We start from the raw sequence: 12,558 nt of genomic DNA on the forward strand, positions 1-12,558 counted from the left end.
TATGACGCCGAACGCATGGGTTCATATCCCGGAGAGAACATCAGGAAAAATGTTCAGCGGTGGTTTTCCCTAATGCTGGCAACATTTATGAGTTATCCTACCAAGTTAAAATTTCTCTACCAAGTGGTGTCGCTAAGCGGCAAGCCATTCGTACTCGGCATAAAAAAAGAGTTTAAACTTTAATCGGACTGCACTCATTGATATGAGAGATATATCCCTTGTTCCTTAAAGGAATGTTCATGGGAAATTTTATATTTACAGTTCCCTGGCCCTTAGAGCCACGTTGTCTGCCCTCTCATTCTCCCTTAGTATGCTATGGCCTGGAACACAAACGATTCGCCATCCTCAGAGAAGGCATTGTTCACCTTCTTACACTAAAATACCGTTCGCGACCTTACTGTCTTGCTGTAAAGATAGCCACACTCGAGGTATTCGCCACTAATCCCCTCACGCATTCAGTTAACGCCCAGAGTTCTGCCTGCAGAAGCATGCTTTAGTCAGATAGCAGGAAACAGCACTCAGTCTCAGAATCCTCTATGAAGACGCCCAGGCCTTTTGTGGCCGCTAGTTTCGATCCATTCATGCAGCAAGCCCAGAGGGAAAAGGGCGCCCTCGGGAAAAGGGCGCCCTCTTCGAGGCTTAAAATCATTCCTTGTTTTTCATCCATGTTCATATCTTCTTAACATTGAGTGACATTGCCAGGTTAGTCTTGGTAAATAGTCTTTCACGGTAAATACATGGCCTTAAAAAGGACAGAATTACTGCTTAAAAACATCAAAAGTTCAATAGATACTCATAAGTGTCCCATATATTTTATGGGGTACTTCAGAAGGAATACAAACAGATGGTGGAGGCATACCTTGTCTAACTTTTAGAAATTTCAAGGTAGTCCTCTTGGAAGCTTCATTTTAGAAGGGCTATGGTCCCTCTATTAGAAGGCTTTGAAGCAGGGTTATCAGGCCTGATTTAAGCAGGCCTTATTAGTTTTTCCACTGGGTGACTACCAGATGGCAGTACCAGAGTTCCCTCAATCTCAAAATGTGGCGCTGGCAACAGTGTTTCGATCGTTAATATGAAAATGGGTTTATCGATGTGTTCCACTCGCAATGACAAAATGAATATACCCCATTCCATGGTGATGGATATAAAAATGAATGCTGCATTTTTAAAAACCATTTTTTTTTTTGAATAAAAAGCTACAGCCAAGAAAGGAAATTGGATAAATAAAAAAAAAAATTAAAAAAAGGGAAAAAAATTCAATTATTTTTGGAAAAAATATTTCGAGTTTTTATATTATTTATGTATTTTTAAAACATTTAAAATTAAGTTTTTTATTTTCAATTATTTATTATTTTATAATATTTTTTTGAATTATTTTTTTTTTTAATATTTTTTAGTTTTTTTTTTGCATTTTGGGAAATTTGACAAAAATTATAAAGTTTTTTAATTTTATTTTCTTTTTTATATATGGCATACACATTTTTTAAAATTTTATTTTACTTTCAACTTTCAACTGATTTTCTTATATTTTCAATATAAGGAATTTTGAAAAAAAAAATTATTTGTTTTAGTTTTAATAAGGAATAAAAAACTAAAAAATATTTGCTTTATCCCAATTGTCCAAGTTGCAGATTTTTCGAATTAAAAATTGGAATTTTAATTTGAAACTTAATTTTGTTTTATTAAAAAAAAAAAATGGATTTTATTTTTTTTTATACATTTATAGAACTTTTATTTAAAACTTTCAATTATAGCATATTTTATAGCTTATGGGTAATTGTTTTAATTTTTTTATTTATTTTCGAAATTATTAAAATTTTCTTTAAACTCTAGTTACCTTAAAAAATGCGCTATGTACATGAGTTGAGTGCCTGCATCTTCTCTCTCAATCTCACTCTCTCTCTCTTTCTCTTTCTGTCTCCTCCAGATTATCACCACCGAACTTAAATGTTATATTTTGCTTCGATTTACTCTTACTATTAAAATTTTTAGATAAAATTTGTTTTTCAATTTTGTTATTAAGTTTTTGTTTTTAGTTGTTTTTGTTTATACATAAATCTTGTCGCTTAAAGCACCTTATTCACAGCATTTAAACACTATTTCTCTTTAACTAGCAAAAACGAAAAACGAACGGCATGCTCTCTCTCTCTCTCACTATCTCTGTTTCCTATAAATAACTCGCGATAAAAAACAGCTTTTCTTTAACTCAGTTCTCACATTACTTGTATTTCTCATTTTTAGCAGTTACGCGTTATTTTATCTATGTTGTTGTTTTTGTTCATTTATTATCTTTGTTTTAGTTACGAAATGGTTGTTAATTCTTACTTTATCGCTGTAGCCACCGCTGTCGCCGCCGCCGCCGCCGCCGCCGCCGTCGTCATCATTGTCTTTGCCGCTTTCATTGTGGTCATCAAACGCATCTTTAACATTTGCATCAATGATGTTCTCCTGCATGACCATTGGTATGTGTTGCTGCTGTATGCACCGCTGCCGGCTGGAAGCTTTCCATTTGTGTTGCCGTTTGATAGGCAGGCCGCAGAGGTGTGGTGATTATGTCGCCGGCATTTGAACGGCTGCGTGTCACCAGCATGGGCGTTTTGGGTCTGGGTGTTTCGGTTAACTTGATTTTTACACGTCCCGTCTCTGGCGAATAGACTGGTGAATAACGCCCTGATTTTGGTGAAGAGGGCAGGTAGGGTTCGCTGGGATCATTGTTGTTGGGCTCTGCATTTTGTTGATTGTATTTGGAGGCACGCGGCGACTGGGGTGTGGGATAACGCGGCGATATGGGATAGTACTCATGTGGAGCCTGTAGCTGAGAGTCTGGTCGCGAGCCAGCCTCATCGCTGGGAGCATGACCATTTTTATCGCCATTCAATAGGGGTTGTTGTTGTTGAGTGGGCCCATCCTTGACATCGGCATTGTCATAGGGCTTCGAGCCATTTATGGGCTTGGCCATATCCGATTTGGTTTTTTCTCCTATCAGTGGCACATGCTCGGGCACACCATTGCGCAAAGGTTTGCCCAGCTGTTTCTTGTCCATGGGCACCAGCTCAGTTTGGGGATTTTCAGCATCATGACCCCTGCGTCCCTTATTTTTGCATTGTTTAATGGCCACAAACAACAAAAGAGCCACAATAATGAAAACAATAACGCCCCACAGCAAATAGGTGGCCTTGCCTTCTTCCTGGTCGCCAACTTTGGCCTGGGCCACATTGTCGACGCCGGGACCTTCAGTGCTGGGTTTCTGGTCGGGAACATCGGCGGCCAGTGAAGGAACATGCTCGGCCTTGATGACCTCCTCCTCGACAGGTGCTTCTGTGGATCTATTCTCATCACCATCATAGATACCCAAATGGTGTTTGAAAATGTCAGCATCGATATGGGGTTCGCGAATGGGTTGATTGTCATCATCATTCTCATCCTTGTCCTCCTCGTTTTCGGCCATATCAAAGTCGTCGGTAACCACTTTGTCGATGTGCAATGAGGGGAAGAGCAAAACGCCACCACCACTGCCGGAACCATCGTCCTCTTCCTCCTCTTCCTGGGCAAAGGGGCTGCTACTTTCATGCATTAACTCGGGTTCCTGAGTCGATGACATCATCATGTCCAAAGGCACATCCAATTCGCTGAGATCTCCGGAACCTTCGTACAATACATGCTGTGAATTTTTGGGTGTGGTAGTCTTTGTTTCCAAAGGCATGTAGTCCTTGCCCAATTCCTCCTCCTCCTCATCGTCCACATCGCCGGAAGCCTCGACCCTTGGGTCATCGCCCATCATCAGCTCGTTCTCCTCCTCGGCGGGCATCCAGCCTTTCTTCTCTTGATCACATACCGCCGACTGTTTGACTGCTAGCCAGGGCTTATTTTTATACAAGGCAGGGTAGGAGCAAGTCACCGGGTGTTCCATGAAGACATGGCGCTCCTGCAACCAATTGCGTACCTCGAGAGTTTCACATGAGCAATTGATGGGGTTGTGGCCGAGTTCTAGGGACTGCAGTTGCGACAATTGGGTGAACTCCAAGGGCAGATTGGTAATGTCATTGTGCTGCAGGTTAAGACTCTGCAAATGCTGCGGCAACTTGGTCAGCTTGGACGAGGTAATGCGATTATGCTTAAGATTGAGTTTCTTGATGCGGCGAGCCAGGTGGCCAAATTCATGCAAATCATTGTGGGACAAATCAATAGAGGTGAGATCGTGCAATTGTTCCAGTGAATGTGAGAGGCGAGTCAAATTGAGGAAAGACAAATCGATGGAATGTAGCGGCAATGTAGTGGCCAGCGGCTGATCAGGCTTCAGACCCTTGAGCGAGCTACATTTGGCATGCAGGAAGGGCTTGTGTGTGTTGTGGGCCAAGACACAATGGCAGTCATCGGGGCAGAGATAGTTTTGGTCAGCCTTTAAGTCTTCTGTGCTGGAGCTGCTGCTGCTCGAGCTTGAATGTGATGATGATGATGATAGCTCGGTGGAAGTAGTCGCTGTGTTTGCCAGAGACACCAATAAGAAGCTGCATATAGCCCAGGACCATGTATAAGATCGTCTTGTCGTTGTGGGACTCGTCATTTTTGTGTGGGTTTCTATGTCTTTTGCTCTCTGTTGAGTGGTGAGGGAAGTTGGTTCAGAAATGTACAGAGGATCCTCAGGGTATTGGTGTTGCTGCTACTGCTGTATGTAAATGGGGCAGAGAGGTTGATTGACGTCAATCCCTTTTGGGTTTGTCCACACTTCGGTTTTCAGCAATAAAATTATCTGCAATGCATAAAATACAACAAAATAGTTTAGGTTAGTTCTTCCGCGTGCCAAAGAAAAATTCAAATTTCTACTAACTTTTGTATTACGCGAACCCCACAAATTGTTTTCCCCCAACTTATCGCCTTCAATACAAATATATCACTAATTTCGATTACCAACTGCAAAACGCTATCACCCAATGAACACCTTTTCCGGCGCTATCGCTAGACTTTTTTTTAGCAGACTTCTCATCGGACGTATTACGTCATGCTTCTTTGAACATTCTCCAACCAAAAAAATACTCCTATGCAGCCAGTGAGCCAACCTGCCAAGGTACCATTCCCACTCACTCCTGCCCTAACGAAATTCTTTGTTTGAAAATAATTCTCTGTTTTTCGCCATATTTTTGTTGATAACCATACCTTTCGTTATCTACCCATAGATATGTTAGATTTCCTTATCTGCGACACAAAGGGTTTGCTCAACCAGGGACGTAGCCAGGGGGGTGCCCTCGGGCCCAAACCGATTTCGAGCAAACTCAGATAATGTAGTAGTTGTCGAGGAAAGCGTTGTGCAAAATTTTAGCAAAATTAGTCAAACAATGCGCTTGTAGAGGCTCTTGGAGTGAAAATCTGGAGATATACATAAATGACAGCTATATCTAAATCTGGGCCGATTTCTATGAAATTCACCAATAATATTTAGAGTCATAAGAAAATCCTTCCTGCAAAATTACGACAGATGAGCACTTTTTTGCAATATTTCTCAAAATCGGACGAACATATATATGTGAGCTATACCTATATCTGAACCGATTTCGATTAAACTCCTCGGATACTGTGGCAGTCGTCGATGATTGTTAGAGTGCAACAAATTTCGAACGAATCGCATTACCAATCTCCGAGATTTGGTATTTTTTAAATTGGGGTGGTTTTTAGGGAAGATATTTTGACTCAAATATGGATATCAAATTCGTGTCCACTTCTAAATCCCTTTACTTTGAACCCCATTTTGTCATGGTCGGTATGTATGAACGGTTTAGAGTGTGTTTTGGAGATGGGGAGGCCACCGGCACTTTGCCCTGAAAATAGATATCAAATTCGTTCTTTATTCCCAAATACCGTTGATTTGAGCTCCATATTGCTATAGTCGGAAATAAAGTTCAGTTTAAGGGGTGATTTAGGGCGTACCCCCAAAATTGGATACAAAATTCGTTTTCTACTCTCAAATACCTTTCATTTGAGTCCCATATTGCCATAATGGATTCATTTATCTATTCGATGTATTTTTAGGAGAAAAATAGCCACCTTGACCTGAACGCAAGTTTTAATGTCATATTTTTAATCTACTCCCAAATATCTTTCATTTGAATCCTGTATAGCCATGGTCGGCTGATATGCCCACTTGGGGTTGAGGCGGCCTCTCATTACTTGGACCTCATTTTTTATCTCATATTTGTAATCTACTGCCGGATAATTTTTATTTGAGTCCCATTTTGATAGGTATGTCGAATATTTCTGTTTAGAGTAGTTTTGGGGTTGGGAGGCCTCTGGGTACTTGGGCCCAAAATTGTATGCGATAATCGTTCTCTAATCTCCAATACCTTTCATTTGATACCCATATTGTGCCAATCAGTCCTCTTTGGGTTTTGGGTACCGTTTTTGGTGTAAAGGGTAGGGTCAGCCACCATCCGATATCTAAAAAATATATAACCTATGTTTCGTTTTTTTTTGTTTCTACAGAACAAACAAACAAACTGAGTCTCATATAGTCATGCCCATTTCGAGAGTTTTTGGGGGGTGGGGCAACCCCCTACACGTAGATGTGATTTTGTATGCCCGATTCGTAAACTACTCCCGAATACCTTTCATTTAAGCCCCATATTGATATGGACGACCAATTTGTCTGTTTTTAGACATTTTGGGGTTAGGGCGACTTCCTGGATACTTGGACCCAATTTTAAATACCATATTCGTATTCTACTCTTCAATACCTTTCATTTGATATACATATTGTCTTTATCGGTCCACTTGTGATTTTCGGTGGTATTTTTAGGGTAACGGGGAGGGTCCGCCCCCTTCCGATATCAACAAACTATAAAGCATATTTTTTCTTCCTGAGCATATTCGAATACCTTTCATTTGAGCCCCATATTGTCATGTTCGTCAAATAAGCCTATTTTAAGGGGTTTCGGGGCTGGGGCGGCCCCACAAGTACTTGGACCCAACTTTTATTACAAAATTCGTACTCTACTCTTGAATACCTTTAATTTCAATCCCATATTGTGCCGATCGGTCCACTTTTATTTTTGGATAGAACTTTTGGGATAAGGGGAAGGGTCCGCCCCCCTCCCGATATCAGAAAGCCTATGTTTCCTTTCGGACCAACGAATTTGATATACAATTTTGGAGCCATGTATTTTGGGGTACGCCCTAAAGCACCCCCTAAACTGAACTTAATTTCCGTTGGGAATTAAGAACGAATATTTTCCGTGCAAAGTGCCGGTGGCCGCCCCAGCACCAAAACACCCTCCAAACGGTTCATATTTACCGGCCATGGCAATATGGGGCTTAAATTAAAGAGATTTGGAAGTGCAGCACGAATTTGATATCAATATTTGAGTCGAAATGTCTGAGGTGCCATCCCTCCCCTTATGAGAACAGTCCCCTTAGGAAGAACACCATTAGGAACCAAGAAGGGGCAAATTCTCACATATCAATGAGTGCTTTCCAATTCAAGTTTCAGGAAAATTTTTTAAATGACCATGCATGGCATTGTACCTCGTAAATGTCGCTAACATTAAGAGGGGATAAACACCGCTTTGTCCGATGTTCTCGCCAGGATTCGAACGCGTTCCGCGTCATAGGTTTCAATGGCACGAATTGGATACCCGCTTTCAGGGCGAAGTGTCCCCACCCTAAAAAGATATTAGAGAGTTAAAGTGCCCCCCCCAAAATAAAATCCTGACTACGTCCCTAAACTCAACTTAACCCTCTCCAGCGAGTACATTTAACTGCTTTTAATTGAGTGCATTTTTGCAGCGAAATAGTAACAACTACCTGTATGTGTTTATCCCATTTCCAAAATTTTTGGAAATTAACTTTCGATTGTTGCTGCCTTGTCTATCGATCTACGTGATTGTTGTGACATCAAGAACCATTTTTTTTTCTTCGAGACCAATCGATGTTGTCTAATTTTCAATGTGATGTTCATGGTGGTAGTGGTGGCGAAGGCTTTGACGCAATTGATTGAAGCGATGTACTTGAAACTTTTTGTTATTGTCAATTTTTGGTTTCTAGATGGGGTACTTCAGCACTTTTGAATATCAGATATGAGTCAGTCAATAAGTGATAAAAATCACTGAAGTTATCTTTTCTTTACAATGGGTTTGAAGTGAGTGTTATGTGAGCGGCGGACCCTCCCCCTTATACAAATTTGAGGTAGATTTCGGAGATAGGTGAACTGACGTAAGTGAATTTTGGTTTATACCCTTACAATAATCCTAAACTTATAATAGGGATCCACCCCAAACCCCCTCAAGCGAAATATATACCGATCATGGGACTCAAACCAAAGTTATTTGAGTGTAGAAAACGAATCTGTTGTCCAATATTGGGGCCTAGTGTTTGCTGGGCCGCCCCACATCCAAACAGAATATATTTACCGACCATGGCAATATGGGGCTCAAATGAGGGATGTTTGGGAGTACAGAACGAATATGATATTCAGTTTCGGGACAAAATATTTGGGTGCCACTCAAAAAAAACCTTGCAACGAGTATAGCATTATGGGGCTCAAACAGAAGGTATTATAGAGACGAGCAAAACATCAGATATTTATTTTCAGAGATTTATTTTCAGTGAGATAGTTTTTTGCCTTGCCTGTGGATATATTGTTGTTGTTATATGTTGGCTTGCAAAAAGTGCCTTTCAACTATAATTTGTCCTTTAGGTTGTTGAGATTCAAAATAAATTGTTGTAGGAAAATTAACAACTTTCGTAGTTCTTTTTTCGACCAAAGTTGTTGACTTTCAAAATAATTTTTATCTGTCTATAGTGACTGTGTAAAATTTCAGCGAAACCAGGTAGAAATTTCAACCTCTAGAGGCTTAAAAAGTAAAATCGAGAGATCGAGAGATATTAAAGCTATATCAGATTATAGACCGATTCAGACCTTTGCACGCATATACAGGGGCCAAGAAGAAGTCATTGTGTAACATTTCAGATAAGAATATACATTCAGATAAGAATATCGCCCTCTAGAGGTTCAAGAAGTAAAAGCCGGAGATCGGTTTTACACCGATTCATGCAATACTTGGCATGTCTGTTAGGGGTCTTAGGAGAAGTTATTGTGCAAATTTCAGCCAATTCGGATAAGAATTGCGTACTCAAGAGGGTCAAGAACTATTATCAGGAGAGACGGTTTATATGGTAGCTATATTATGTTTTACACCGATTCATGCAATACTTGGCACGTCTATTAGGGTTCATAGAAGAAGTCATTGTGCAAAATTTCAGCCAATTCGGATAAAAATTGCGAATTCGAGAGTCTCAGGAACCATTATCGGGAGATTGGTTTATATGGTAGCTATATAAGGTTTTGGACCGCTACAGACCATATATCACTCTTCTGTTAAATGTCATAGAATACGTCACAGTACAAAATTTCAGGCAAATCGGATAATAATTGCGCCCTCTAGGGGCTCAAGAAGTCAAGATCCGAGATGGGTTCACAGGGCAGCTATTTCAAAACATGGTCCAATATGACCCATTTAGAACCCCAACTGTACCAATACTAAAATCAATTAATTTTTTAATTAAAAATTGCCTTACGATAGTGATTGATTATCGTAATTAAAAAAAAGATCCATATTCAATTAAAAAATGATGGATTCTATTAAATTTTTAATTGGATGGGGGTATACTAATTTCGTCACTCTGTTTGTAACTCCTCGAAATATTAGTCTAAGACCCCATAAAGTGTATATATTCTTGATCGTTATGACATTTTAAGTCGATCTAGCCATGTCGGTTCGTCTGTCTGTCGAAAGCATGATAACTTTTGAAGGAGTAAAGCTAGCCGTATGAAATTTTGCACAATTACTTTTTATTAGAGTAGGTCAGTTAGGATTGTAAATGGGCCAAATCGGTCCATGCTTTGATATAGCTGTCATATAAACCGATCTTGGGTCTTGACTTCTTGAGCCTCTAGAGGGCGCAATTCTCGTCCGATTTGATTGAAATTGTGCACGTAGTGTTTTGATATCACTTCCAACAACTGTGCTAAGTATGGTTCAAATCGGTCCATAGCCTGATATAGCTGCCATAGTAACCGATCTGGGATCTTGGCTTCTTGAGTCACTAGAGGAAGCAATTATTATGTGGTTGAAATTTTGTACAACGGCTTCTCCCATGATCTTCAACATACGTGTCAAATATGGTCTGAATCGGTCTATAGCCTGATACAGTTCCCATATAAACTGATCTTCCTATTCTTTTGGGTTGCCCAAAAAGTAATTGCGGATTTTTTAAAAGAAAGTAAATGCATTTTTAATAAAACTTACAATGAACTTTAATCAAATATCCTTTTTTTACACTTTTTTTCTAAAGCAAGCTAAAAGTAACAGCTGATAACTGACAGAAGAAAGAATGCAATTACAGAGTCACAAGCTGTGAAAAAATTTGTCACCGCCGACTATTTGAAAAATCCGCAATTACTTTTTGGGCAACCCAATATTTCTTAAGCCCCTAAACAATTCTATTCGGTTATGGTCCGAATCAGACTATAACTTGATGTAGCACCTTTGTTGCCTAAAAAGAGATACGGGGAAAAGAACTCGACAAATGGTGGTGGAGGGTATATAAGATTCGGCCATGGCGGAGGGTATATAAGATTCGGCTCGGCCGAACTTAGCACGCATTTACGGTTTAGACTAGATTCCCAGTTCCTTGTTCATATGGTCTCAATCACAAATACATTTTTCTTGAATTTTTAGAAAACAAAGAAAATGTATCTGCCTAAAAAGTTTTTTTATCCTTAGTAAGGGAACAGAGGCCACCGTAGCGCAGAGGTAAGCATGTCCGACGCTGAACGCCTGGGTTCGAATCCTGGCGAGACCATCAAAAAAATGTTCAGCGGTGTTTTTTTCGCTCCTGATGCTGGCAATATTTGTGAGGTACTATGCCAGTAAAACTTCTCTCCAAAGAGGTGTTGCACTGTGGCACGCCGTTCGGACCCGGCTATAAAAAGGAGGCCCCTTATCATTGAGCTTAAACTTGAATCGGACTGCACTCATTGATATGTGAGAAGTTTGCCCCTGTTTCTTAGTGGAATGTTCATGGGCAAAATTTGCAATTTGCATTTCCAAGGGAATGACCTCAAAATTTCAATATCCTTCGGTAAGCTATACCCCTATCGAATACAATTAATTAAATTTTAAATCCATAAAAATTTATTTAATTACGAAAGATGTAACTACTTTAATAAATTATAGCACATTTTAATTTTTCAATAAAAATTGCAAAGGTATAGGGTTTTTGCAAATTTAACCTAAATTCAACTTCATTGAAACACAGATGACTTTAGTTATTCTCCTTGAACCCGTATAAAAGCTGCAGAGAACCTTTTTTATGACACATTATTTTGTTAAAAATTTGCATAAACCAAAATACAAAAAAAAAAAATTTAGTAGCTTGAGAAATGATCGTCTCATCAATAATTAACACTTTCAAGTCATAAACATCCACTAATATCAATTCATGATGATACGTATCCATCCATAAAACACCAGCAAGAAAGAAAGAAAATAAAAGTGTAAAAATTTAATTTTTATTAACGCCAATGACGTACGAATTGTATCTTATTTTAAACAATAGCAAATAAAATACCAATTTGAGATATTTGAGAAAAATTTTGTTTCGTGGTATAATATACAGGAGTGTTGGTTACCATGTTATTGATTGAAATGTAAGCCCATTATGGTTTTAGTTGAAGGCAACTAGATTAAAAAAATCCCAACTTTTTAAGTAAAATTTTCCTTAAATGAATCGATTTTTACTTGAGATTAAGACATGTGTATATTAAATACTAGTTCAATATATTATTACCTTTTCTTTTTCTTTCTTTTTTGTTGAAGCTAACAATATCGGTAAAAGAGAAAATTGACTTTGGAAGAAGGAAAACATTGTACTTCAGGTAAATAAACAGATAAATGCTTAAAAGAACCATCCTTAAGTATTCAAATCTCAAAAGTAAAGTTAATACATTTAAACAAGTAAAAAGGCTTTAAGTTTGGATACCCACCACCAACCATATAATAATCATCCTATTTTATTATAACTCCACTACTATATCCATAGTTATGTATAAATGGGAGCTGGTCTCAATCATATTTTATTCAGGTCCCTAGAACTCATATACAACTAACAGTTTCAGCGAAATCAGTCAAGAAATCTGCTTATTGTGGGATTAAGAATCAAAAATAGAAGATCGGTTTATATGATAGCTATACCTGTATAGTCTGATCTGATTCATATTCGGGTCGCATGTCGGGAGGCTTAAAACTACCCACTATTTCAAATATCAACGAAATCGGGTAATAAATAAAGCTTTTATGGGCGTCAAACCCTTAATCGGCATATAGGTCTATGTGGCAGCTTTATCTAAACATAATCCGGTATGAACCATATTTGGGTCGGGTGTCGGGAGCATTAACACAACTCACTGTTTCAAATTTTAGCGAAATCGGGTAATACATAAAGCTTTTATGGGTTCCAGACCCTTACTCGACAGACCAGTCTTTATGACAGCTATATCCAAATATAGCC

General features: G+C 38.9%; 1 protein-coding gene across 5 annotated transcripts in view; it reads right to left on the reverse strand.

Moving 5' to 3' along the window:
* Positions 1 to 2,356: 2,356 nt before the first annotated feature.
* The window catches only part of LOC106084873 (protein windpipe), a 165,979-nt gene continuing 155,777 nt past the window's right edge, over positions 2,357 to 12,558 (reverse strand). For 4 of the 5 annotated variants that reach the window (XM_059368652.1, XM_013248815.2, XM_059368653.1 and 1 more), the window contains one exon: positions 2,357 to 4,750. In XM_059368652.1, the coding sequence (XP_059224635.1) occupies positions 2,435 to 4,564 (2,130 nt within the window). In that variant the 5' untranslated portion in view covers positions 4,565 to 4,750 and the 3' untranslated portion in view covers positions 2,357 to 2,434. Of the gene's footprint in view, positions 4,751 to 4,828; positions 4,932 to 12,558 lie in introns of those variants that run through there. The other variant, XM_013248816.2, reaches the window with a different exon arrangement.

Source organism: Stomoxys calcitrans, chromosome 5 (assembly GCF_963082655.1).
Source record: "Stomoxys calcitrans chromosome 5, idStoCalc2.1, whole genome shotgun sequence".
NCBI classification, from domain to species: domain Eukaryota; kingdom Metazoa; phylum Arthropoda; class Insecta; order Diptera; family Muscidae; genus Stomoxys; species Stomoxys calcitrans.